The sequence below is a fragment of the Lytechinus pictus genome, chromosome 1, assembly GCF_037042905.1.
Source record: "Lytechinus pictus isolate F3 Inbred chromosome 1, Lp3.0, whole genome shotgun sequence".
NCBI classification, from domain to species: Eukaryota; Metazoa; Echinodermata; class Echinoidea; order Temnopleuroida; family Toxopneustidae; genus Lytechinus; species Lytechinus pictus.
In genome coordinates, this window is record NC_087245.1 from 32875005 (window position 1) to 32902979 (window position 27975).

The 27975-nt window shown below is 38.0% G+C and overlaps 1 protein-coding gene across 2 annotated transcripts; it reads right to left on the bottom strand.

Annotated features, from left to right (window-relative positions):
* Positions 1-305: 305 nt before the first annotated feature.
* On the bottom strand, positions 306-17666 carry LOC129261165 (sodium bicarbonate cotransporter 3-like). Of its 2 annotated transcripts, none has more exons than XM_064100648.1 (21): positions 17497-17666; positions 16662-16809; positions 15993-16153; positions 15193-15432; positions 14666-14823; positions 13735-13977; positions 12842-12935; positions 12484-12628; positions 11589-11763; positions 10804-10937; positions 10163-10375; positions 9400-9679; positions 8835-8948; positions 8291-8449; positions 7724-7902; positions 7159-7231; positions 6563-6631; positions 5884-6057; positions 5119-5262; positions 4160-4335; positions 306-2967 (listed from the first exon to the last, which is right to left on the bottom strand). In XM_064100648.1, exons 1-21 carry the CDS (start codon positions 17615-17617, stop codon positions 2850-2852), a joined length of 3318 nt encoding a protein of 1105 aa, XP_063956718.1. In that variant the 5' UTR covers positions 17618-17666; the 3' UTR covers positions 306-2849. The 2 variants fall into 2 exon arrangements, with proteins under 2 accessions (XP_063956718.1, XP_054755210.2); XM_054899235.2 differs by lacking the exon at positions 4160-4335 and adding an exon at positions 4557-4627.
* Positions 17667-27975: the final 10309 nt, after the last annotated feature.

Genomic DNA, 27975 nt, shown 5'->3' on the forward strand with positions numbered 1-27975 from the left:
AATGAAATAATTTAGTTCGAGGAAGATCACCAGACATTTTAAAAGTGATTTTAATCTGCTCTATCTCCTCTATCCTCACACTCCACCGGGTCCACCCCCTCTCTCTCCCTCCCTTTTCTACTCTCTCCCATTTCTCACTTTCTCTCTCTCACTCTCTCCCCCTCTCTACATCTCCTCTCCCCTCTCTCTCCCCCCCTCTCTCTCTCAGAACCATCTTCCGTTTTTTTTTATTACTCGCCTGTCTACATATTCGCATCTCGGACCAAAAAAATCAATTTAGAATCAAATACACGCTCAAAACCATATCGTTTGTCAATGCTTATTTAATTGCTGGAAAAATAAAGACTCACTAATACATGAATACAAGAAGACTATGTTTTTGTTCTCTTATTTTTTTTACTGTAAGCCCGCTTACGATATATAATAAGCGCCAACATAACCATTACTCATTGTACTTCATATTATTCCGAAACTCCATAGCCAAAATAACCCATTTGCAAGATAGAAATGTAACTTTTTTGTATAATATTGGAATTATGTTACAACAATTCAACATGCATAAACTGTCACAATATAGCATATGAAGATGCGAGGGTGTGTTCTCAAATTGTAAACGAATAAAGAAACTAAATCCCATTTGGACTCTTGATATTCGAATCAAATGACCCCCCCCCCCGAGCTCCTGCTCCCAACTCCTTCCACATCCATGCCCCTTCACTTTTTCAGTATGCCATAACAATTGCTCACTTATATGATACAAACATTTTGTTCGCAAACGTATAAATGAAAATCTCTTTACAATACTTCATTCATTTTTTGTTATATCTCTTCATGTCCATTAACCTCTTTCAGTGCCAACATCAATTTAGTTACAGTCAGAATACACTGAGCAATGAGACATATTCATCACATAAAATAAGATATCTTTGAGCATTCAAATAGTAATAGAAAAACAACATAGATTACGATTGCATAAACATGTACATATATATATAACCTTTAAGTTGACGCGAGAGGACACAATATGATTTCATCTAATCAGCGGTCTACCATATTTCTAAAATTCCACGAATACCACTGAAATTAATATATTTTTTATATCATCATCTCAAAGTGTATATACTACAGTATACGTGTACATATAAAAAGGAGTAAAAGCTTTTATTAGTTTGAATTACTTTAAAATGATACTCCTGGGGACCAAGTAGTCTATTTGATCATTTAGATCGTGTTCAGTAATATATCTACCAAATGCTTGAATTAATCACATTCATAGATGAAAGTAGCATCGTACAAGTAAATATAACACAAAGGTTAAAGGCAGACATTATATTTTTTTGAAAATTTACAGTGTAATATTCAAATTCACTTTACAAATTACGATTTTCGGTATAAATTCTAGGAAGAAATATACCAAAGGCTACTGATTTCTATATTAAAATCACATAGTTTTAAGAATTTAAAAAGCAATAAGTTAAAAACCTTAAATTGTGAATAAGAAAACTACGATATCACTTTGTACAAATTTAATATTCGGCATTTATTAACCTAATGAATTACAACTGCTTTGAAGTGCATGATTCATTGAATTCAATTTATGATTCAATTTAGGTAGATTGCAGCACAGTTTTTTCAAAATATTGCAAATATATATTCACCATTGGTTCTAACCATCCAAATATCACTCAGGAAGATTAATTTTATATGTATCAAAATGTCGAGAAATCAGTTATCCATAGGATTAAAAATATCAATAAAATCAGAAAGACGTGGTATTTTTTTCAGTTACACATTTACGATAAACAATTATTGAATAAAATATACAAATATATCATTGCGTTCATTACTAAAATTCATTTCGAAATTGCTTTGAAAATTTATTCAAGATTGCTTTGAAAGACTGATCAGAAGAAAGACGTAAAACGCACATATGCATAGGAATTCATTAACATTTCTTTCTGAGTTGATAGCTGGCTAAGCATAAATCATGAATACCATTAGATTTGTGATTTTTGAATTATGCGAAATTACATTTTTAACGGAATTATCCGCAAAGGCAAAGCACACACCATAATCCAATATCATGTCAAATACTTATCATTTTATTATGGAAGTAGACATACCCTCTCCGAATTCCGTTCGGTTCTGCAGTATTTTTATTTTTTAAAGGAGATGAATATATTTTCACACACACGCGTGCAAATGAATACAAAATGAATACTTTTACCGCGGAAGACTGTCAGAAATTTGTAAAATCTACAAGATTTTAAAATCACAAAACCCGTGATCCTACTTTTCAAGAATTTAATCTCTAAATCTGGAAGACGGCTATATGCATATATCACCCCCTCCATATATAAAAATCAAGAAATTCTATATAAAGATTATCACATGTTTTGTCATATTTACAGTTGTAATCTATGTTGGAGAATTCTCATCAAGTGATTGCTAAGATAGAATCGAACAATAAGCCTTCTCTTTGTTATTAAAGCTCCTCTTGAATTTGTATTATAGGCCAACCGCAGATTTCGGTGCAATTTCTATGACGCACATGCGCACAAGTGTTTTGACAAGATATACGCGTTACAAGAAGTAGTTTGGCAAATCTAAACTTGTTCACATCACCTGAAAACTGCATGCTACCCTCTGATTACGTCACCATGTAGGGCAACATAAGGTCTTAATCACACCAAATATATCCAACTTATTGGCCTAGATTCTACCATCTTATTGTAAAATTAAATTAAACCAGTGGGAACTCTAGGTCGTATTCAAAGACCTTCTTGAAATCACCCGAACTTTAGTTGATTGTTACGTCATAAAATTGACGGCCTTTTCGCGTTCTTTTTTTAAAAACGCGTATCGTCCATATCGGCCTGAACGCCGAAACTTGAGGTACCGCTTGGGAGTTCGATTCCTTCTTCTGGGTTTGCTTCTGCGTCCTTGATTGTTTTAGACGCGGCACGGCTGTAAATAAATATGATATCATAGGATGCAAACAAATGGTTAGTTTAATTTGCCTTATTTTGACCGAATACAGCCGCTACATCATGCGCAAAAAAAAACACCCTCTATTATACCCCAATTAGATTGCTTTTTGCCGTTGATTTCGATTTATAGGCGTACATAAAATATGATAAACTTCTTCTGGTAAATGAATTTATATTACAAGATATAAATACAGGAGGGTCTATCTATGGTTAACTTATTGAAGCCAAAATTATAAATATTGCATTATAAGATATACAACAATAGAGAGATCTCCGAGACTCTATAGGCACTCGATTTCCCAGTCCATGTACAATGCCGGAATGGAAATGCAAATAATTTTTCATCCAGAACTTGAATACTTTATGTCAGATACTACATTACCAAGCAAGATTCAAATATGGTATTCTATGTTAGAAAGTAAAACACATCATGCAAGTTCTCCTTTTTTTTTAAATGAAAGATCGGGGAGCGTTTCATGAAAAGATCTGTTAGTGGTTTTCACGGACTTGTGCGCTCTCATCCAATCAGATACGAGGATTTGCGACCAAACTACCATGAAACCCTTCCCGGCTCGTGCACGTGACCGTAATCCATACAACGTTCAAACAACATGCTGCAAAACTATCTCCGATTGACAGATAAGCAAGCGAAATAATTATACTTAAGGAATCATTTTCAAGGAAGCATGCAAATATTATAAAGAACATAAAATGTGACAAAAATGAAACATGTAAAGTGTAGTACAAGAAGATATGAACGCATCTATTTCAGTAATTCAGCTCGAAACATTATTAATCGCTTATTGATTTTATCAAATTATGTGTTATTTCAGTTTCGACTCGATGGAATATTTGGTGCATTCTTTGAATTGTGCAAACATGTCACAAACAAAACACAAACAAACATAAACCACGAATTAATAATCATGAACAATTAGTACGTCAGTAAATTCTGGGTTTCTAGCTTAAGACAGGTTTTGACCATGGTTGGATTTCACGAGGATTAAAATGGTGACACGAGGTTAGAGTTCATGCGGGTTAGAGTTGATATGATAAAATTTCCGGGTCGCGGTCATCTGTACATGCAGTGTCCTCATTCCATCATGCAAGGAAGATATTAGAACTTATCTTCCTGTGTTTCAATGTTAACTTCTTCAATTCTATCGTACCGGTTGCGGACAGTGGGGAGGGGCGATCCGCTGAGCTTGCTGAGCGCCTTGGCGTTCTCGATTTCAGAGTTCATTTCCGAGTCACGTGGGGTGTACGTCACCTTCTCAGCGGGCACGGTCAAGGTCTGACCGCTCTCCAGTGCGATGGTGAGTGTACCTGTGCGAGCACGGGTCACCTGTGATTTCAAATAAATACAATTGCACACGACACCAAAACGACAATGTTAGAAATGGATATTAGTATTTCCACACAATAACAACAACACAACATGAAAGTTTTGCGTGTCAACGAGTCCGAAGATGACATCTCCAACACATAAAACAATGACGGTTGTGACGAAACATCTATGACTATTGACTTGAATACAACAGGATTCACAATTTGGGGGGTACTTACTTTATGACATGCAAACTGTCGATATTCTTCAAGTGGCTTCTTAGAAAACCTTTAAAATGATTACAGAATTTCTGTTTTTTGTTGTGGGGGGGGGGGGGGGTGGTAACGATAGAGCAATTAGAACTGTGTTAATCATAATTATGAAAGCAAAACACTATATACTGGATAAACATTACTTCTATGCATTGAACCTCCCAACAATTATTTATATTTCTTATTCGAAACAAAGTCAATGAAATAACAACCAATTCAACAATATTAGAAGGGTCATGAATAAATGGAAAAGACACGAATATGCTCAGCGTAGATTCTTTTAAACTATCTATTTGAGTACGTATAATTATTTTAAAGTAATTCTTGTCAAGTAACGGACATTGTCATTTTGGAAGAAAAGTAGAGCTAAAAGAACAGTATCGGGTGAGTGTAGTGGGACTCTAGAAACAAAAGAAAATCGGGGTTCTTGTGAAGAGCGAGAGAAAGAAAATAAGGAGAAAAAAAACATAAGGGGGGGTCAAGAAAGAAGAAAATGGTCTACAGTACGAGATCGAGTCACGTGACTAACCTGCTCGCGTTCCTCCTCCAAAATCTTTTCCTCGTCGTCCTTGGCGCGCTTTTGACTTTCAGGTATGACGTCATCCAGTACGTTCAACTCGTACTGAGTGAACACGAATTCCATGAGTTTACGGACGAAGACAACGGCCAACACCTAGGATAAGAGAACGGAACACATCTTTATTGTGGTCAAAATATAGGATACACACTTTTTTTGGACGGAACCATGAGAGACGGTAGGCCTACCTTTACTCAGAATGCTTCGTGAACCGCGTCTGCAAACATTATATAGGCCAAAGGACATGCGATGATTGGTTGCTTGGTTATTCCATGGGGCACCGTGCCCCCAAAATTGTCTGGTTACTGTTATGTAAAGTAAACTACCCACTCAAGATATGTTTTTAACGTAAGTAGAATATCAATTCAATTTAACTTCTTATTGCCTACATACAATAAAGCGAACAATCTTCGCCACATTTCATTTAAATTCTTTGCATAAATTTTCACTTTTTCAAAATTGTTGTGTTCTTTGTGAGAACCTCCAGAGAGCAATGGAGCATTCCATGAAACAAAGTGGTCAGTGGTAGTCACTGGCAGCTGTTGCAAGCTACCGAAATCCTTCCATCTGATTGGCTCAGAGCAAATTAGTCAGTGAAAATCATCGACTGTATGGTTCATGAAACACCCCGTCTGTCAAGCCTCCGCTAAAAAAAAAAGCTGCGTCAAATGGTTGACAACGATGTCGACGACGATAACAATGACGATGTTAACCTACCATGAGAGGGAAGACGATTGATGCCTTTGATGTCTTGATGAGCCAGAGCAGAACAAGACACGTCAGCTGGACCAGGGTGAACAGATGAACCCTCCATAGCTTTACGTGGCGAAGGTAGACATAGTCGGGTTGATGTTTGGCCGGGATCAGGTACAACATGATACGGTTCACGAACTGAAAAGGATAATGTATATAAAAATGAATTAAGGCCAAAGAATCTAACGGTGCCTTGTAGGAAATTTTCGTTCAGATTTTCAAAATTTAGCATAAGTCCCAGCATACCTCCTTTAGTGAAACGGCAATTGCTTCATTTGCATTCGGTTGCAAACCAAACTTTCTTGAATGGCCCAACAAAAGTTTGCACTACATCTCATGCATCATCTTAAATCGTGTATACATTGCGTTCTAGTTAGGTCTTTTTCCCACATGAAAATCAGATTTTAGATAAAAAACTGATTATTATGATATAGGCCTACTCTTTCATTGAGCTGACAATTAAAAATTTGTCACTTTATATTCTTTCGGTTTACGTAAAGTTTTCTCATATTGCATCTAAACTCTGACTCAGTCAGCCCATAGTCCTTCACCCATTGTCTATTTCCATGAAGAGGGATATCCCCAGAGGGGGGAAATCCCGGAAAGAGGGGAAATCCCCAAAGAGAGAAATTAACAAACATACCTGAACTCCACGCAGTGATGAGATACCCATGTACAAGAAAACACCAAAGAGAACGGGCATGGGGATGAACTGGGGGGGAAAAAAAAAACGAAGTTAGATTACGAATTTTAACAAATCTTAAATGGATTTAATCACGTCGTAAGATCATTTCTACTGTATGTAGCATGTTTTCCGCACCGTCCGGATTTTTTTTAAGGCTTTGGTTAAAGATGTGAATATACTGAATTGTCTTTTTTGTCATTTGATTGAATAATACCTTGGCTTACACTCAAAGAAATGAACCTTTATTATGAGTAGTTTATTTTTGAATGGCTGTAAACATGAAATATAAACACATGTGTAAAGGGGCATTGGACTCGGACTACATTGAACTTTCTGCCATAGACCTATGTAGGGCCTACATTTTTGATGAAATTGATGATATTACAGTCACACATACCTTGAAAGTGTCTGATCGAATTATATATTTTTTCTTCTTCCTTGGTGGAATCCCCCCCCCAAAAAAAAAAAAAAAAATCAAAGTTAATTATTTTTTAATAACAACTTTGCAGTGTTAACCAACGTCTTTAGTGATATAAATAGATAAGGGTCCATACCTTAAGAACTGAAGTTAGCAGACTGGATACACCAATTAAAGCAAACACCAGGATACCAGTAACACGTTGCTCCCTACGGAATTAAACCAGAACAGTAAAATCTGTCATAATGGTGGCTATAAAAGTTTACCCTGATGATAAGTTAGTTTTTATAAAAGCAGAAAAAATTAATATGATGAATATAAATATTGTTCTTATAGTAGTGGTGTGAACGGATGTTGTATGATATATCCACCGCACAATCACTTTCAAATTTTTGTTAAAATGCCATTTTGGGGAACTTGTATCTAACGACATTTGGAAAAGCTTGAATATTCAAATCTCCGTTCTTCTTTGACAGATGTTCACAGCGTGCATTAGGCCTATTGTTCCTTCTGGATTGTATTGTGCATCTTACAGAAATTTTCACTGCAAAAAACGTTAAAAAAACACTCTCAAAAGATTAACGCCTCACTCCAAAAAAAAATGGCCCGTCATTTCACTCCAAGAAAAGCGTAATGAGGAACCAGATGAGATCTTGTATTTAGGAAGGACAGTTCTTTATGAAACTGGCCCCAGATCATACCTGCAGCCTACGGCCTTGGGGGGCTCTCCGGGAATGGTGGTCTCCGAGATGACACGCAAGCTGTCGACGTGGTTGATAGAGAGAACGGTAGCGGCGACGAACCACGGCATACCGAGCACAGACATGACGAAGAGGAGAATGGCGATGACGAGGAGATCCAGATGGTAGCCGAATCCTTTCTATAATGTCAAGAACGTCGATGAAAAACTTCAGATTTATTCATAAAAAATTATTACATTTTTATCTTTTGGTTAATTTGATGAGCAGTTCCATAAAATAATCAACCTTTTTTGTACGTCCGACCTTTATTTCACGCCATTCTTACTTCACTTCATAAAGTTCTCGTGTCATTAAAGAGCATTATAACATTTCATATAAACTAAAACAAAATTTGTAGGGGCCGGACGTTGCCCTGATAATATCTTGGGGTCTATTCGACATGATATTTTAATGCTGATTATGATTAAAATTCATTTTATTTTTCATTTTCACTATTTCAAATTTGTAATATGTATAGAATAATTGTCGACTTTGTCATAAAAAAAAACAGTAATTAGCAGCAATTACCTTGAGTTTATTTTCGCGACGGTTGACGATGACGGCCGTGATCTGTTGGTCCATGAAGATGAGGATGGAGCAGAGAAGGGCTGGGACGATGGCGGCGAAGTAAGTCCACCAGGGGTTGTTGAAGAGTGGGATCACCCATCCACGGTCTGGGCGAGTAGGCTAAACAAGGATAAACAAAATAAATGAATACTTGTAATTAAAGTGTAAAGGCAATACGATACGTGTATGAAAGTCGTTGGATATCTACTGTAGTATTAATGCTGTTTCTCGACAAATTTTTGGCTCGTGTTTGTCAAAATGCTTATTTAATGAGCATGAACAAACATGCACGGACAACAAAGTATTTATTGAAGAGTAATAAGGCAGTGAAAATCATTGCATTTCATTAACAAAAGGAAGACGGAATGGGTGATATTCAGACAACTGCAGTCTTTTTGCAATCCTCCTAAACGCCATCTACAAATAGAAACATTGGGAGTCGAACGAACATTGCATGTGTGACTCTTAAATAACCCTATAAAAGAAAGAAACTATTAATACATACCCTGAATGTGTCTGGTACGGTGAGCTTAGGAGTTGGGATGCCCACCCAGATATCGATTCCAGTCATGGCCAAGAAAGCCATGAACACACCGAAATCACTGATGATGTAACGGACCTGCGCATTATAAAGTGACAAGGTTAATCAAGATATTGCCATGTGGTACTTGTTTGATGAAATTGATAAATACAGTGACATTACGAATGTTTACTTGAAAGGGTTGGCACAATACTTTGATTTACAACTATCTCTATCATATTGATTCAAACAACCTATGTTAGTATCAATCGCATATATTCTGTTGTTGATAAGCACATGTTATTAGTCGCCAGGGAAGGTTCTCTGTAAATAGCCAAAATAGTAATTTGGTCTTTAGAAAGCATTCCCCTAGATATATGTATTATATATTTATGAACTGTTTACAAATAAGAGATCATAAATGAATGGAATTGTTGTTTTTGAGTTGAAAATGTAATATTTCAAAGACGTTTTTAGAGTGAGTGTTGTGTGTTTATATAGACTCAACAAAGACAGAACGGTTGCAGGCCGCAAGCGTGATTTTACTTACCTTGGTTGGGAAGAAGTTGCTATTGCGGAAGTTCTTGAGAGCATAGGAGAGGACAAAGGTGCCGAAGAAAAGCGCGCAGGAGAACAAGAAGACATCGGGGACAGGCTCGTGGTGGGTTTCACAGTCTCCGGTCAGGGTTCCGTTGATGGCTTTGCAGTCGTCTTCGGTCACCTCTGTCCAGTTATAGTGATTCGGGTCGATGGTCTCGTTCTGGTACTCGCACATGCATTCCGTTACGTTCATAGCGTGCTCGTCGAAGTACTCTCCGAGCTTCACGTTACTGAGGAATACAAAAATGCAGAAGGTGAGAAGACGCCATTTTTGGTCATATACACGAAAGTAGAAAATGTTTGTCAACGATTAAAACACGAAAGAAGAGAGTGTTCATCAACAATTGAAAAGTATTGATTGAAAAGTAAAGAAATGTAACAATTGATATTGATTTGATAGATTTTTCTACTAATTGTTTTTTTTAATACTTTTATAACACCATCAAAGACATGATCGAATCTAGTGAATTTAATTAATGTTTCACCGTTTCATCAACCAATGAAGTGCGTCCTATGTTTTTAGTGTGCAACAATTAAATGTACTATGAAAGTTGCCATGATGGCAAAATTAGAATAGTCTATAGGACCCTTAAGTTAAAGAGCAGAGTTTTGTGTCTGCATGAGCACTCATCCAACAAAAGGCCCTGAGAAAATTGCTGTTTTAAAATGGTTGTTTTAATGAACTTCATTTTAAAAGAAGTTGACCGACTCACGTCTTGATCGGGTACTCGTGGCTGATCTCGAACAGGTTCTCAAAGGCTTCTACGATGAAGATAAACGAGATGAGAGACGAGAAAGCCTCTTCCGTGAACCTGGTGAAGTATCGAACCAAGGCACTGGCATCTGTAGCCACCAAGATGATGCAGATTACACACGTCCAAAATCCGATCCAAACACGGAACGAGATATAATCAATTCCAAACGAACTGCAAGGAGAATAAGATCATGCATTCGTTAATTATAAAGTTTACCAATAATCATAGACAGCTATTTCGTAAGAGTTTTTGTCCATTTGCTGGGTGACGAGATAACCATCTACCGTTGGCGCTTGTATAAATTCGAAAAATCGAGGGGGCACGTCCGCCCCCCTCTCACCCAGGGATCATCAAGGTCAGTAATGCTTTGATAAATCTCAAGTAATTGCAGTAACAGCAAGGCTATAGTAAGTCATTTAGCGAGCTTATTGTTGGTGCCACATTAGTGTCATTATTGTTCCAAGGTTTCGATTTAGCGCCCCGAGCTCCAAAACTTACTCAGAATATCAGTTGATATATAACCTAGTTGACTAGGTTCAAACACCACTCTTGACAATCATTCCAATCATCAAGTTGGACACTTTAAGCTGCCCACTTACCCACAAAGTTGGTACATGATGGTCTCAAAGATGAGGATAGGCCCCGTACTACCGATAATCGTTAGAGGTTGACCAGAGAAGAGATGGTACGCAACTCCACAGATGGCAGCTCCAATCAAACTCTCAAAAGCAGCCTGTGATTGGTTTGAATGATAAAGTACATGATAATAGTGTTGGTGGTGGAGGTGGTGATGGTGGTGATGTTGATGATAATGATGGTGATGATGACGACAATGATGGTGGTGGTGTTGATGACGATAATAATAATGATGATGATGGTGGTGGTGATAGTGATGGTGATGATGACGACGATGGTGATGATGATGATGAAGATTACGATGATGATGATGATGATGATTATGATGACGATGTTAATGACGATGAAAACACCATCAACACGATCAATGATGACAAAGATGATGATAAAAATCATGATGGTAATAATGTTAATGACCAAGTCGAACTTGCAAAAAGACATAAGAACCATATTGCAATAGTTTAACCTAACATATTCACAATAATTAAAGAAGTCTTTAGGACTATAGGATGCCCAATATGTTTAAATTAATTTAAATTATAATGTATCAAACCTTATATATTTTAACACGCACATCTTACTATTATTCTGCCGAGCCGAATGTCTCACATGTTATGTAGGACAACTTTCCATATGAAATGTCATACATTCCCTCTTAAAACGAAAACATCGATCCGTCTCGAGACTTCAGAAAGTTTGAGGTATACACCGGAAGTTCAGAGCACCTTGGACTTGCTGATATACTTACAATGTAGTCATCCGTGGCATCACCAAGCAAACCACCGAATGTGATGATGGGGGTGATACAGGCGATGTACATGAAAACAAAGGATGCCAGGCATTGGATGTTGAGGGCGTGGTAGTATTCGCTCCAATAGAACGGTGCTTTCTTCTTGATGTCTTGGATTAAACCACCGAATAATCTGAAATAATCAGAAATATCTACGATGTAATTCCTTGCATCACAAGATGTAGCGTTTCGCTGAGTTTAGAACACTATCAATTAGTGCAAAGAAAATTTTCAATGCCACTCGGGCCTATCATTCTGGAAACAACCATTCCTTCTAAAGCCAACAATTGTTTTGTTCTCTCATGATTTCATTTTGTGACTCTGGCCTATCTTACGATCAGCTTTATGAAAACCGGTGGGTGTTTCATAAAGCTATTCATAAAGTTACAAATGACTGGAATATGTTTTTAAAGGTACTAGGTTTGCTACACAGAAATATAACATTGAGCACAAGAATACGTGGGTGTTTCATAAAGCTGCTCGTAAGTTAAGAGCGACTTTAAAAACGACTGGTGAACCTTTCTTTTGGTAAATGGTGTACACCAGAATGTTCATTGGCGCTGGTTTAGCGCGCAAGAAAGGTTCACCAGTCGTTCATAAAGTCATTTGTAAATTACAAACAGTGTTATGACACACCCGGCTGTCCTCGGGGGAGTGTTTCATCAAAATTTTCATCCGACAAGTTGTCAGATCTGACAACTTTCTCTGATGTTGATTGGCTGAGAGGTACTGTTACTATGGTAACTGTCGGATAAAATGGGACTTGTCGGATAAAACGTGCGACAAGTCCTTTCATGAAACACTCCCCTGAACTCTACTTTATCTTTAATGGATCACTTATCCTATAACTAACCTTCCTGTTCTGGCAAGATCAAATTTGTCATCATCTTCTTCCTTGATTGCGTCACTGGGATGGATGAAGTGCTGAGATTGTCTCCTCATTTCAGATGATAGCGTCTGCTTGGGTGGTTCGATACGAATATTAGGATCCCAAGTACCTAATCAGAAAAAAATATATATTTATTAGTTTTTGTTTTCAGTTTCATTTAATCAGGTTGTCTCGTCAGATAGTATCAATATATAACTGTTGTTTGTTTTTCTTGAGTTTGTCTGGCTGTCTCATATATTATCATTATTACTATAATTATTATCACTATTATTTTTTTTATAATTATTATTAATTAATTAGTTAATTAATTAATTTGACTCACCTGGGGGTAGTACAGTGACCTGTTCTAAGAACTCATCAACACCGGCTAATAGATCTTCCCTGTCTCTTGCTTTGTAAGCTACTTCGTGGAAGACCTTAATAAAAAAATATAAACATTTTATATTCAATTAATAACATTTTGTTCGATCATTTCATATCTACTGCAGATAGCACCAGGTTTTACAATTCAACTCAAGAAATGAAATAGCCAATCAAGAACATTGTTGCATTTACACGTTGTTCATGGCACCAGTTATTAGCCAATCAGATTCATCGTTTGAAAATCAGAATATATCGAGAATCTTTATGTTTTGGGGTATATAAAGTTATAGGTTTTTATAATTGCTTTACTTAGAAATAATGCACTCCCTACTCCCAGATTCTTATATTTTCTTATAATTCTTTTTTAATTCTCATTTTTTCTTCTTTAAATCTTAATTTCTTTATTAATCTCGTTCCATATTTACCTCTCCTGTGCATTCTTATTGTTTGATACCGTGAGTTTTTGCAAAGTCTGTAAAGTTGACTCTTTCCATTTTGGATTTAATTTAATGGTGGTTAATCCAAATTTTACAGCAAATAAGATAAAATAATGAATAAAATTAGTAATAATGATAGCAATAATTATTTTAATTATAATAATAGTAAAACATATAATTTAAAGTGATAACGAAAAATAATATAAAAAACAACGTTTTGCCGCCCCATCCCGTGTAAGGTTTCCACACTTTTTTATTTAAATCTGAGACGAATTCAAACAAGCATGGTTTGCAGATTGTTAAGATTTTACCTCCAAAAGAATTATCTCAAATATAGCCGACAGAACTTCGTCAGTATTTTCTCTTTTAAACCGTATTTGCATCAAGAGTGAAATTCATTTTAATGATAACTTACATCGTCTGTCATAAGGGTTGCCATGCAACGGCCGATTTCACGGTATTTCTTCTTATCCTTTGTAGGGGGTCCCAGCAGGAGGAAGACGAAGCGGGTCGGGATGGGCACCTCGGTGATCTCGGAGAGGATTTTGCCCTCGGAAAGGCGGATGAAGGCGACCATGGGCTTCTCAACGAAGTCGACCTCGCCCACGAGTACATTGGAGGCCTCGGCACCGGCCGGGATCTTTCGAAGGAATTTCGCCTGGACGGAGAACAAAAGAAAATCAATAATGCTTCGGTCATATTTAGTTTACGATGACCCAGCAAACCCCCAATATCCATATCTTACATCTTCCTACACAGACACGAACTATAATAATACGAATATCGTTCGATTTAACGGGCTTTCTTCATGCAGTAAAGACTCTATACGATTTTGTTCCGTGTTTCACAAGACATAACCGACAAGCCATCCCAATCATGGATTTCAGCATTGATGAAAGAGGAGCAAGATTTCGAAATGTAAAATTCCGATTGATTTTCAATGGGAAAAATCTTCTCCTCGGTCGGTTTAACTTTCCCAATCATTTTAAAAGTACTGTATATCAACATTAACGCTATTGTTTTCATATTGAGAGGATAGCCCGCTTCGTATAATAAGAGCGAGTCGTCTCCTTTTTTTGTCACCCCCAAGACGCTATTTGCTTTCGGAATTGTGTGTAAATGAATTCGGATGTGTTTCAGTATTGCAGTAGGGAAATATGTTGTCTTTTGGCTAGAGTATGCAAGTAAAATTGATACAGTAATTAAAATAGTAGATACTGTATTACTGACAAAAAATATAGAAGAGGGGATAGGTTGGAGAAATTGATTTCGGAAAAAGCATTTCAATAAATTTCTCATTAATCTGATAAATATCAAAAGACAATGAAGCAACCAATATGGCTTACCTTCTCATTCTTAACTTCTTTCTCCTTCTGGTCTAGACTGTCCGATGTGCCGACCCTTCCGACAGACCCTCGGCTCTCTGTTCGGGCACCTTCGGGCATTTTCGTCAACGCATTTGCGCTCGAGTTTTTCCTCATCTCTCCTTCCTTCATTTGTGCTTCTACAAATAATACCAAAAACGATAAGTTAGTACCTCACCATTCACCATAATACTTACTGAATATGACTGACAAAAATGACCCAGAAATATCTCAATAACCTAAAAAGAAGTTACATTACAGCATTTTAAATCAATAAAACCTCGCACATATTTAAAGATATTGTGTTTCGAGTACATGTAAGTTTGAACCAAATCACATTGTTTCATCTTGTTTTACTTATTTTTCGTATATATCCAATTGTACATCTTTTATTCAATTGAGACTTAAGAATATTATCATTCACAGATTGTTTTTCTAATCACGATGACCGCTGCGGTAACAATGCGGTAATCGTGTCGCGGTAGCCACCACGCAACCGCTTCACGTACCTTGTTCCATGCTCACTGTGTTGTTTCCTGTGGACTGACTGCGGCCAATATCGGACATGCTGCGGTCCATACCGGGGAACATGCTGCTTTTCCTTCGTCCTTTATTGTAGGCTTTGTTTTCAGGCTCCTTCTTCTTCTTCTGTTTGTGATGACGATGGCGGGTAAGGAGGGCCTCACGGGCGATGATTCGCTGGTCCTCCTCCAGCACGTTTGTGGCTACCAGATGGTCGAGTGCAAGATCTGAATAATCAAAGGGACAGCGAAAAGTGGTGATAGAGTCAAGCGGATATAAAATGTAGATTAACACACATGAAGATGAAGGGAAACAAGGGAGGCCATTGAAAATGTGTTTTTATGTAAGATTTATCTGATTCCCAGTCTCCTTTTTGTCACCAGACCCTCGGACCACTTATACTGCAATCTAAATAACCGCCCAGCCCCTTTTGAAAATTGTCTTCGCCCTAAAAACTAAGGCCTGGTACGGTCTCGTGAAGACGTGAATTACTTTGCTTGACACCTGGAAACTCAATGTTCCCTAAATGGATCCATGCCCGTAGATAGGGCTATATGCCCATCATTTTTGGTCAAATTCTGAAACTATACGGAAGCTTTGGAAAACATCATGAATGGAAAAAAGGTCGGGTACGAAAAGTTAGACCAAGATCGATCTGCGCATGCTCGCTTCTACTTTCTTTGGGACTGGGCATTCGCAGGTGGATTTTTCATCTGAAATCACCGTCGTTTTTCCCTACCGAAGAATTTCGAAAAGCAACCAATAGTTATCAATTTGAAAAACTTACCAATGATTTGTTCGAGATCCTCAGCCACCATGTTGAGTTGGACTCCACCATTTCTGATGAACTTCCGGAGTTCGAAGAGACTGTGAAGGGACAGGGTGGCAACGTGAGGTTTGCTCCATCTACCAGCGCCGTGGTCGACATTCTCTTCGTATTTCACCCATCTATCAGATCGTAAGAGAGAGAGAGAGAGATGGCGGGGAGGAATAGGAGAGATACGAAGAGGTATCGGAAAGGGATGATGAAGGTAGAATTTTAGAGATTTCTTATAATATTTTGATATAAATAAATGTTACAAAACGTATATTTGTGACTTCATCGAGTATGTGATTAACACAGTAAAAAATGCTCAAATTTAACAGTGTGTCCACGTAGTTGACTACATGATTATGATTCACACTATTAAAAGGCTCAGATTTAATAACATGATGCTGATTTCACACTGTTAGCAATGGGACCCTATTAACACACTGCGAACACACTGTGAACATATTGTGGGACACTGTCAACACACTATGAATACACTGTGGACACACCGTAGGGCCCTGTGAATACACTATAAAATATATGTACATATTGTGGAACACATTATGAACACACTGTGAACATACCGTGGCACCGTTTTTTTTTTTTTTTTTTTTTTTTACTGAGATTGTCGTAAGAGATCCTCACCTCGCCGTTTCTTTCCATTCCAGTAATCGACCCTCTTTGTCATAAAACAATTCCTCCATTTCCGAGTAGACTGGTGGTGTCTCTTTCTGATTTTCTCCTTCGCCACCCAACAAGAACTGTACACGCTGCTGTGGTGTCTCTCCAACCTCTGTCAATTTAGAAATGGCAACAGTCTTTGTGTATAACGGTTCTCATACCATAAGTCATGATATCAACTTTTATTAAGTCAGTAACAAACCAAACTTTTACACTTTGGAGGTTACAACAGCCACAGCTAAAATTGCGGTGATGATGTGTGTACTAAGAGGAACACAGCAGTCATTTTACAACGGTGTCAATATCTTGTTATTAGCTGAAAACCTATGGGTGGTATCACAACACCTTTCGTTCTTACTTTTACTCTTTTTGGTGTTTTCTTCAGTCTTAATGGTGTCATTTTAACACCCCAAGGTTTGGTCTAGGGACTGGCGTATGTTTTAACACCCCGGTTTTACAGTGTGATATTGACTAAGTAAGAACACTGAATGGTGTACATTCGAGACCTTTCATCAATTCAGGCTTTATGGATATCGATTAAGACGAAAGCAGAGTCTATATTATGTACAACCACCAGGCGAGCACTCCAGGAATCCCCGCACCCATTTTCAAATCAAACTGCTATATATATTTTTTTTTTCCATATATATATAAAAAAATCATGTAACAGGAAAACTATCTTCTTGATTGGCGAGAACCATTTTTAGGGGGGCTTGTTATTTCTTTTCAGACGAAAGTGCCCCCCCCCCTCTCTCTTCAATCCTAGGTCCGCCCATATCCTGGTATTGTGTGAACCTACCGTTCTCGAAGTTGAGTATTTGTGCAGCTGGGCTCATAGGCGAGCTGGGTCCATTGCTGACCGGGCTAGCATGCCCGTTCTGGTGGCCCTTCTTACGGTCCTTGTCAGCACCCCCAAACATTTCTTCTGATCGGTGGTCTGAAAAATACAGTAGAGAAAGAAAACGCGTGAAAGTTAAAGTTTGGCGATTAATCGTAGGCTTGATTTTTACGATTAATTGTACATTTTAATCAATGCAATCAATCGTTTAAAAAGATGTTGTACGATGATTGCTAAGCTTGGTGTTACGGTTCCGGCTTCCTGTTCCATTGATGGCCAGTCTTTATTTTTTTGAAACCTCAAATGATGTTAGATTCTCCCATGTGAACATACTATTGTGGGCTTTTAACATCAGGGATCCATGTTGGGCAAACTGGAATTACATACAGTATCTACTTTTCTAAGAGCAATGTCACGTATGTTGTTAGGAACGTACATTGGTGTCCACTTGTGATTTTTTTTTTTTTTTTTTAGAATGAGAAGTGTCCGGTGTCATTTATTTTCAAAGGTTTTCATCATCCGCGTCCACAAATCCTGAGAGGAGCTGGAAGAAGCTCTATCTTTCGCACGGGTTATCAACAAGTTAACCTCCTTTATGATTTAGTTAGTCAGCGAAAATCGATATATTTTAAGTTAGGTTTTTATCTATGAGACGCTTTGTGGCCATTACTAATGGGAAGTCTTTAACTAGCGCATATCAATCTAGCCAGAATCACACCTGGATTTTGAGAGCAAGAACGTCGTAAGTACCGATTTCCAGTGTCAAATAGCCAATTGATATTTTTCTCTTTTTTTCAATTCTACATTTTTGTCTAATGCGTAAAGACTCCCTTTACATTCGTACCATGTTAGATGTTTCTGTCCTTTCTGTCAAGTTAATACGAAGATTCCACATACCACCCAGGTAATGTAATCGTTTGAAATTTAAATGGGTTAGGATACAACCAGTGTCCATTAAATTTGAATAAATTCGTTAAAATACCTAACGCTATTTGGGGGATTTGGATATATTTATGTGTGTGCAACTTCTATCTCACTCTTTCCCTATTAACATGAACATAAAAATGCATATTTGCTTGGTATTTTATATTTTTAGCACTTCATCAAATGTATACTTATCGTATCACATTGGTTTTCACTTCTCTCACGTTATCATGGTAATGTCACTGCAGCAATGACCTATTGTATGCCAGTCCTTTTGCATCCGAACTGCACATCACTTCAGAAATGACTTTTCACACATAGAGCGTTCTGGCGCCAGCGATGTGACGCCATGATGTGAGTCACGCTTAACACTGATAACAGCCCTCCCTCACTGGCCCGGGAGAGAATCTTCAGATTGGGTTTCCTACAATTTTTTTTTCTCACTGTCTTTGAGCTGGCCCGGGAGAAAGCACAGTTTGGCGCTGAGAGATGGGACTAGGTGGCGCGTAGCTCGCACCCTTCACGCTTTCAAGGATTCGCGACAATGTTAAATTGGACAGAAAACTTTGAACAAACACTGAAGATGAGAGGAAAAGCCTGCATTAGTTGGCGTTTTGGAGAGCTGGGTACCGTAACACAAAGGTTAGCGATTGATCGCTAATTTTAAAGAACAATTCTATTGGTTCATAGTCAGTCTACTTAGCAAGATGCGCATGCAACGAGGATCTTGATTGGTCATTTCATTTAGCGATTAATCGCTAACCTTTGTGTTACGGCGCCCGGGTGGGTGTATCATAAAGTTGCTCGTTAGTTACGAGCGACTTTATGAGCGACTGGTGATCTTTTCTTGTGGTAGATGATACACACCAAAATTATGTTGGCATTAATATAACTGTTAAGGAATGGTCACCAGTCGTTCGTAACGTCGCTCGTTACTATTACAGACTTCTTTATGAAACACCCCCGGTCCTGGCAGTACTGTAACAATAACCATGACTGCAAAATCAATCTCCGATTAAGAAGCAAGTAATTCCCCCTAATAGACCAGAGAAAATAGACTGTAAATGGACCAATGGGATTCAATCAGAACCAATATATCTTTCACAAATTGTATAAACACGGTGGATGGGCGGTGGCATCCACATCATGGTATTCAGGGGAGCATTCCATGAAACATAGTACGTGGTTTTCACTGACATCTGTTAGAAGTTACTGGAATTAGTGAGTGATAATCGCTGACTAGATGTTTCATTAATCACTCTCCAGATAACTCGCCAATGTTATTAATGCACTTGTTGACACCGTCAGATCTATATTTAAAAAATCCATCTTACAAGTATCCACTTTTTGTCTCAAACTCTTGAATCAAACCCCTCTAACCAGTACGGTGCGGTGTATTTAGACATTCTGCTCTGGAGTGGAATGAATCATCCTTAGACAGATAAAACGAATCTTCATATTTTAAGCGCGTAAGTGATCTGTTCTAAAAAATATGTTAGCTTAGATTTTTTAAACCCTTTCTTATTTCCGGATGATTTCATCCTTATCATATCTTCTCATTCGACGTACCCTTCCAACGCATATTTTCTCGTGAGGCCTATTTTGTTTGTATTATGTCTACCCATGTAGTGACAACAACCCCACTGACGATGGAGTTATAACATGATTGTTACTTCCCGGATGAATGGTCATATTTTGGATGAAGAAGTCACATCTTCTGGGTCCCGTATAACACAAAGGTTAGCAATTAATCCTACGCTTGATTTTCACGACTGATTGTACATTGTAGCCAATGGAATCAATCATAAAAAATGTTCTACGATCACTGGTAAGCTTTGTGTTACGGGCCTCTGGTAAATTTAAAAAAAAATAAGACAGCGGTGAACATGCGTAGGAGGGAATCAATTCTTCCCTTCAGATTTTTAAAAGTTCATCTTTCCGGAAATTCTTGCTAACGAACGATGAACGACGTCTTCGAGAGAAAAAAAAAAGCATCTACTCCCACAAAGTAATGGGGTTATTTACATGTCAAGAGTAGGATAGTTCCTTACGAAGCAATTTCTTGAAAGCTTTCATCTTGATTCCCAAAACATTCTAAAAGGGAATTTGTTTCAAGCGGATGTAGACTCATCGTAGTAGCCAGCTCGGCCTAGGGATATACTTTGTTGATGAGTAGACAATCGGAATTTGGAATAGGTCCAAAAATGGAAAGACCAATCTTCTAGAGTTCTTTGCTTCATGCAAAGCTGGTATTGCAATACTGTACCATACACTTGTGAAACCACTCGACTGTCATATGCACACGTAATTGAGGCCCCTGCAAAACCTCCCCCGCCTTTCCCACTACAAGACAGTCTTTAAGTGAGCATCTAATCCCAATCAATGCTGCTGAAAAGGCGAGGAAACGTGGTTGATGAGACTTTTAATCCGAACAACATGACGCAACATAGACAAGAGAAGATTTTCTGGCACCTTTCTAACAGTCATACAGGGTGCCTCGGTTGGGTACCCCTAATTCTTCATGATTTATTTCATTATACACTAACCCCTTGTACTCTTTTACTTTCTATCACATTGTCCTACACATACATTGATGTCTCCCTTTTCTGATCTCAAAAGAAACCGATATTAGAAGCATGGTTTTCAAAGGGCACACGAAATGTTTGGCGAAGGTTTTGCAAGGACACGAATGATCAAAAATGCAAAGTCCAACATTGATATTTTATGCGAAAAAGAACGCAAAACGTGTGCTCTTGCAAAACCTTCGCAAAAAGCTCTTGCGCCCCGTGAAAACTGCGCTGAAAACAGCCCGCAAAAAGGCCGCGTTTTGCCTAGGCTTAAATAGTACTTTTTATGTAGGCCTACATTGAACTAATTACATTTGTCTAGTAGGAACTTAAATAGCACTATAACAAACCTCGTGAAAAGTCGTCTAGTGCGCACGACATCAACCCTTTATTACGTTCGCAAAAAGTTGGCACTGGAAAGAGGCGATTTGTATGTTTCTAAAAATGATCATTTCCCTAACCGCAACTGATCACCCCCAACTTTGAGTTCAATCCAGGTATTTCTCTTTTGGGAACAAAAAACGAATGTTGCCTATACTTGCTCGATCTAATTTCCTGTGTCTAGTTAGCAAATTGCCTTTGCCAATATCATCATTATCCATCTCGTGCTGATCCATCTCCGAGATTTCGTTCCGTTTATGGTAAGTCGAAATTTTTCAGTCAAGTCACAGTTTTCATGATGATTAATTAAATCATGTTATTCTCATCAACCAAAAACATTGCCATCGCTGGACTCCAGAATAAAACTGATTGATAAACGATAATACAAATCCCACAACTATCGATAAACAGACACAAAAAACGCTTTATGGGCGCGTAATTAAACTAACCATATCCCTAGTCATACCAACGAAATCGACTCTAAAACGACGGATGGCATGCCATTCTTTAGAACATAAAACCTTTGATCGGTCTAGAGTTGGTTTCTTTGGTGTGGCTGCAGCATTGTGGATGCTGACTTTGAGTCTTCATTTGTCAGCATGTCCATATAAGGTTACAAAGAAGACCGCTTCATTCGAAGCAACCAAGCAAAGTCATGATCCCACATGTCCATGCCCATAACTATAGACTACCGGCAAAGGCAACCTTTACGAGAGACGGTTCAGGAAGAAAGCACATCTTCTAAACAAATCGTTTTGCCTGTTGCCAAGGGCGCACAACAAATAGAACAACGAATTGTGAGACCAAGCTCTAGGTTGCTGCCATAACGAGGGCTTATCAATCCGGCGACCCTGGTCTGGGTTTTATGGACGTGCACCAACGTCATTTTCTCGTGACTCATAAGAAAGTCCCCGCAAACATAATTTGTTGTTTTCCTTTCATCCGTGGGCAGGGCTCGTCTTCGAGAGCCTGCACGTCCCAGAGTGATGGTCTTAGATTAATGGCATTGCTAATAAACGATGCAAAATGTTCATCTGCTGGTGAAAATAACAATTACTTCATGGCTGCTTACGTTCGATATCCCGCCATCCCCCCCCCCCACAAACACACACATTCTGAACACTCTCCCTTTGGTGTGCAGGAGCAGAAGATGATGCCACCAGAAAACCGACCGTGCATTTCAACTCATAAGTATCAAAAGAAAAACATAATAGCGTCATTGACATGTATTGTAACAAGTTCGGTGATGTCTGCTAGTTAATAACTGTAAATGAAATACATTTCCTAAAGACATAAACGTTAGACTTTAATCACATGAAAAACCTTGCTAATTACAACGCACAGTACTACATCATTCCCCCTGCTTTTTCTAACACTTTTTTATTTAAAGACCTTGACCAAAAGAAAACTAGAGTCGAAGAAACATGGATTACTGCGACAACTTCCTATCTGAAAGGTGTAAGTTGAGATTGCGTCAAGTTGAACCACCTCAAACACACCTTATCTTACAGGGAAATATTAGTATTCAACTCAAGAAATAATCCCCAAAAGTGAAAATCAAGATTTAGGGTGCGTTTATCCGCCACTTTTTTACCCTATAATCATGATTCCAATCATGATTCAAATCACGATTCTGCAGAATCACGATTGCGTTTAGTCGAAATTGAATATAATCATGATTAGAATCACAAACATGAACTACGAAAAAAAGGGCGTTTGGAAAGACGTTTCTGCAGAATCACGTACGAAAATGTTCGGATAAACGATATCGTGATTTGAATCATGATTATATGACGTCATTGTGTCGAGCTATTTCCGGTTCTTGCCAAGGCGCGCGCCCCACGTTGTCACATCACATGTACGTCGCCGACCTCCAATTAAGTGTCCAACGTTGACCTATACTTCCTGGGTCAAACTGCGCACTGTGATGCGCACTGGATCGGTCCGAATCCGAGGAGAAACAGCGTTGGAACGAAGGTCGTCTAAACCCTGATTCTGTAGTAATTGTGATTCATGTTTGTGATTTGAATCATGATTCCAATCATGATTCAAATCACGATTCTGGCTTGAGGTCGGATAAACGCAGCCTAAGGGGAGCAAATGTCCCATTGGGACCTTTAGCACTCAACGGGTAAACCTGACACATAGTAAAAACAACGGTAGATTAACCATGTGAGTCAGTTTGCAGTTCAAAGGCATGTTTTAGCGATCTCTCCTTTTCTATGAGTCAATCTTCGGGGGGGGGGGGGCTTGGGAAATACATTAAACGGGTATAAATTGTTTGTTTTTTTGTTTAATGAAAAAATGATAGGATCTTTTGTGATAGTGCCACTGATGTGATCTCGGAAGAAATGGATGATGGTGTTTGGTGGTGTTTAACATGGGTTGTAATCACGACAGAACGCTCGATTTTCATTAAATACAAGTCATAATTTCCGTTTGAGATGTTTCTTTTTTTTTTCTTTTCAAATTTTAGATATCTAACGTAATCATGCAGCTGACATTCTATAAGATTAATTATATCTTTTCAAGCTAAAATATTTAACTAGTTGGGAATGAATGCCTTCATAGGATACAAAGAAAGGTTGTTTCGTGGCATATAACACCTTTATATTATGGGTGCATGATTTTACATCAAGTGTATATATTGATATTTAGTACTGTATTTAACTAGTTGAGAGTCTACTTAACATGCTGAAACAAAATATTGTGTGAAATCGTCATTGGCCATAAACATCGTCTCAGAGGTTTGATAATGAAATTTTGTTGCAATATAAATATTTTGATATTCAAAGTGACATCTACAAAGACAAATCTTATTTTTAATGGTTAAAAGGAAATGAGGAAGGGGCCATGCGACATAAAATAATTAAGTAATAGATGGCATTTTCGATGCTCGGCGTACTGGGAGGTCTTACATGAGGATGTATGAACTAAATTGAGCATCGTGAGCTAATGATTATCTATCAGGGAACAGTTCTAACTCTGTTTGACCTGCTTTCTGTCATAGATTTGGAAGGAAAGCTCAAGCGCTATTGGCGGTATCCATGACCTCTGTTCCCATTCTAAAAAATTGGAGGAAATTTTAGGATTAGAATGATTAAGGTCAAAAGTTCAACTAAAAAAAAAAGAAAGGGGGTTAAAAGTTGAGCAGGAAACAAGAGCATCGTAAAGAAATTCTGGGCGGGGCGACAGATATTACTAGATAAAGGCGCCGATGTGGATTTTTTTTGAAGGACTGTTTGCAAAGGTTTGTCTCTGTTTAATGAAATCGGTTTCGACCATTTTTTTCAAAACTGCGAATATAAGTGGGATTTGCAACATGATTCAGTTATCAAACAAGATATGAACAAACATGTGACTGTTGAATTTAAATTCAAATCGTCAATCAGAGTTATACCCTATTATATTCATTGCAATGTATCTTTCATCCTGTTCATTGTACCAAATCCATATAACTATGATAAGTTTTGATTATGTTAATATTTATTCATATCATGACTTACAAAGCAATAATCATATCGATTGGTTTATAGATTATCGGATGGGATCGTAATGAAAGTTTCCCTCTCCCGCAATGCCTTTCTTTTCTTGCGGTAAGTTTCCAAACATGGAACAAGTATCCTAACCTCGACTGGCCTATCGCTGTTCTCTACATAATTGCATACATGGTAGATATATTGAGCTCAACCAAAGGAAGAACCAAATAAACTTCATTCGTATATACTTTGTTGAGAAAAACCACAATAAATCTTGATCTGGGGGTACAGTTGCTTCTAGTGCAGTCACGGGAAGACTCCAGACCTGGAATTTATTACCTGTTCTGACTTATACACTTATTGTGTGCCGACTTGATTCCCGCGTGACTCGGGTTTAGCTTCTATTTCGAGACGCTTCCTCAGATCTTGGAAGACAGCCTCAGCCTATGCAGTGAGCAGGCCTTTCTGGCTGCTGCTGCTGCTGCTGTTGCTGCGGTAAGCTTGGTTGACTGGCTGAGTAGTGACGGTGTTTAATCTGCGCTATCTCGGGGCACATTGTCCGCCCACGACCCGTGAACACGAGTAGATGAATAGCAGGAAAGCTCAATTTAGCGGCAAGCTCTACTTGTGTGAGTAGGCTTCCGCAATAACTGCAGTAAACACCACATGACGAGGTCATAGCCAAAAGGTTACAGACAAGGTCCTACTTTGCAATCTTAAAATAGATCGAAATTATTTAAACATTCCTATTACATAACGTAATTCTTGATCATCCCTTCATCAGGATCAAGATTGGAAATTCATTGCGTGAATAGAATACACAGTACTTGAAGATACAACTATGGACAAAGAATTGCATCTGACAACATCTTTTTAAGTAGAATTCCTTAAGGGTACTTTTATAGTTTCACTGCAGCGGACAAAAAGTTAATTTTATCCCTAAAAATCACTTTGAGGGTTTTTCCCCAATGTGGCATTTGTCTGTTTGGACTTTCGCTGATAAAATTCAATGTTCTGTGATGGTTTCGCAAAGGATTGGATTGTGAAACAAAACGAAGCTATAACCATATTTCGTACAGATGTTACATAATTACAGCAGTATGGATGTCATATTGACAAGAATAGAAACTACAAACAAAGCTATTTAATGCAGCATCTTTTCCCGATGACGATTATGATATGAAATTAGAATAGATTATCAAACAAATGTATAATTTAATGTCCTCTCCTAATTACTCTCAGTATCAGGACTTATGTAGAGTCGATTACACCTGTCCAGTTGAGGTAAGCAGGCATGGTAAGAAGAAAATGACACCAAGACCCTTCTATTTGTAGCATACATGTACCTACGCTAGAATGCTTTTTAAAAGACGTCTTACCTAGATGTATGTGATGGTGAAAGTGCCCACCTCGTACAGAATGTAAATGTCAATTCTTCAACAGCGAAAACAATCTGTGCCTTTCTTGTCAATTCATTTGATGAAGTTCACCATCAAAACAAAATAAAGCTTCATCAGTTTAATTGTAAAAAGACAACAATCCTTAACGATGGGATATGGAAAAATGCGACAAGCTACGAACGAGCATGATCGAGTCGCCACGAAGTTGTTGCGAAACTGCTGGCGGACATTATGTCAATATGCATCGCGTGTATATATTTAGAGTCAGATATGAACGTTATCATTTACAGCTATAAAACCATATGATTTTGATTTGGCCTGGTAAAAAATGCATTGTAATGCGGGCACGATAAGGTCCTAATGCTGCTCCCCTTACTACTTCTTTCTATTTAGGGCTTTATGTATCCTGTTGTGCAAATACAATAATCCTACTAAAAATGGCATCATGTCGTATCAAGGACTCGCCCTGATCCAGAGTAATCACACATCCATGTCATAACACGATTTACTTGTTTGCTTTTTTCATTTCTGTCATATCAAAGTTTGTTCCATTTTAGGAGGCCAGAGCATCATTAATAGAAGTTCACCAAACGGTCCTCACCTTACGGTGACCCTGACTTGTTCAATTAGCATCACCCTGGGCCAAGAGCTTTCTTGGCAAGACTAATGGCTGTTGAAAACCATGTTCCAGAATTACAACGACGCCGAAGAATCTAAAAGGATATTCAAATTTCAAAAGAACGTTCACATATGTGTGAGTGAACATATCATAAGAATTAAATTGTAGTTCATTGAAATCTACAACAATGGATATTGAATGATTGTCATTTACTCCACTTTGTTCTAATTCCACCCAAAGACGTCCTTGTTCCTCCGCAACGAAAAAGGGGGGTGGGTCTACTACCCTGATCTAGCTATGGAATAACAACAGCAGATAGCTTGAGTCTTCAGAAAGATAAATGCCAGGGATCGTGTGAAAACTAGTAAGACAAGTTCATGCGATCGTTTAAGAATAAATGATGTATTACATTAATTATTCTAAAACTAGGTTTCGAATGTTAATAACAAACTCGAAATGCGTCATATATTGTATATCTCCAACGATGGTAGAAAGGTATGATATTTATAAATATAGGGGTATACGTATAATGCATGAAGTGAATGGCATTTCGGTAGCTTAGAAGGTGACAGCTTAAAAGATGATAAAGAGTTTTTAAAAAAAAACCTGAAGTAAATGTGACAAAAGATATCCGGTTTGCCAGATGAGAGATAAGACAGTTGGGACTTTCGTTGGTCCAATTTAAAACACAATAAAAATGGATCAGGAATTTCAAATAATAGCAGAAAACACCACGTCATGAGTATACGTTGGTTGTCAACACTGATTATCGGTTTAGCTTGATCCCTGAAAGCCATTTTCGCTCTTCATTGATTATTACGGTTTAAATCAAATGAGAGGGCGTCCCAAGGACAAAGTCAGGTTAATCTCTGGTGTACAAACAGGGATCCAAGGATTAGATCAGGTGATTTAGTGTACCTTATCCTCAACGATCGACTCGCTGACGTCAGCAAAAAAATAAAAATAAAAAGTCACCGTTTTATCCACACATGTACCTCACGTGATACAGAAAGTTTTGTTGTAAAATTACAAGTTTCCTTAAATCATACTTCCGAGTCTTTTAAGTATAT

Bases quoted from the DNA above. Each gene is read 5' to 3' on its own strand.
- LOC129261165 (XM_064100648.1), bottom strand. From the start codon at position 17,617: ATGTTTGGGGGTGCTGACAAGGACCGTAAGAAGGGCCACCAGAACGGG. The intron at 16,154-16,661 runs GTGAGGATCTCT...ACGATCTGATAG, and splicing joins GAATGGAAAGAAACGGCGAG to ATGGGTGAAATACGAAGAGA. The intron at 15,433-15,992 runs GTAAGTTTTTCA...TTGATTATTCAG, and splicing joins GGATCTCGAACAAATCATTG to ATCTTGCACTCGACCATCTG.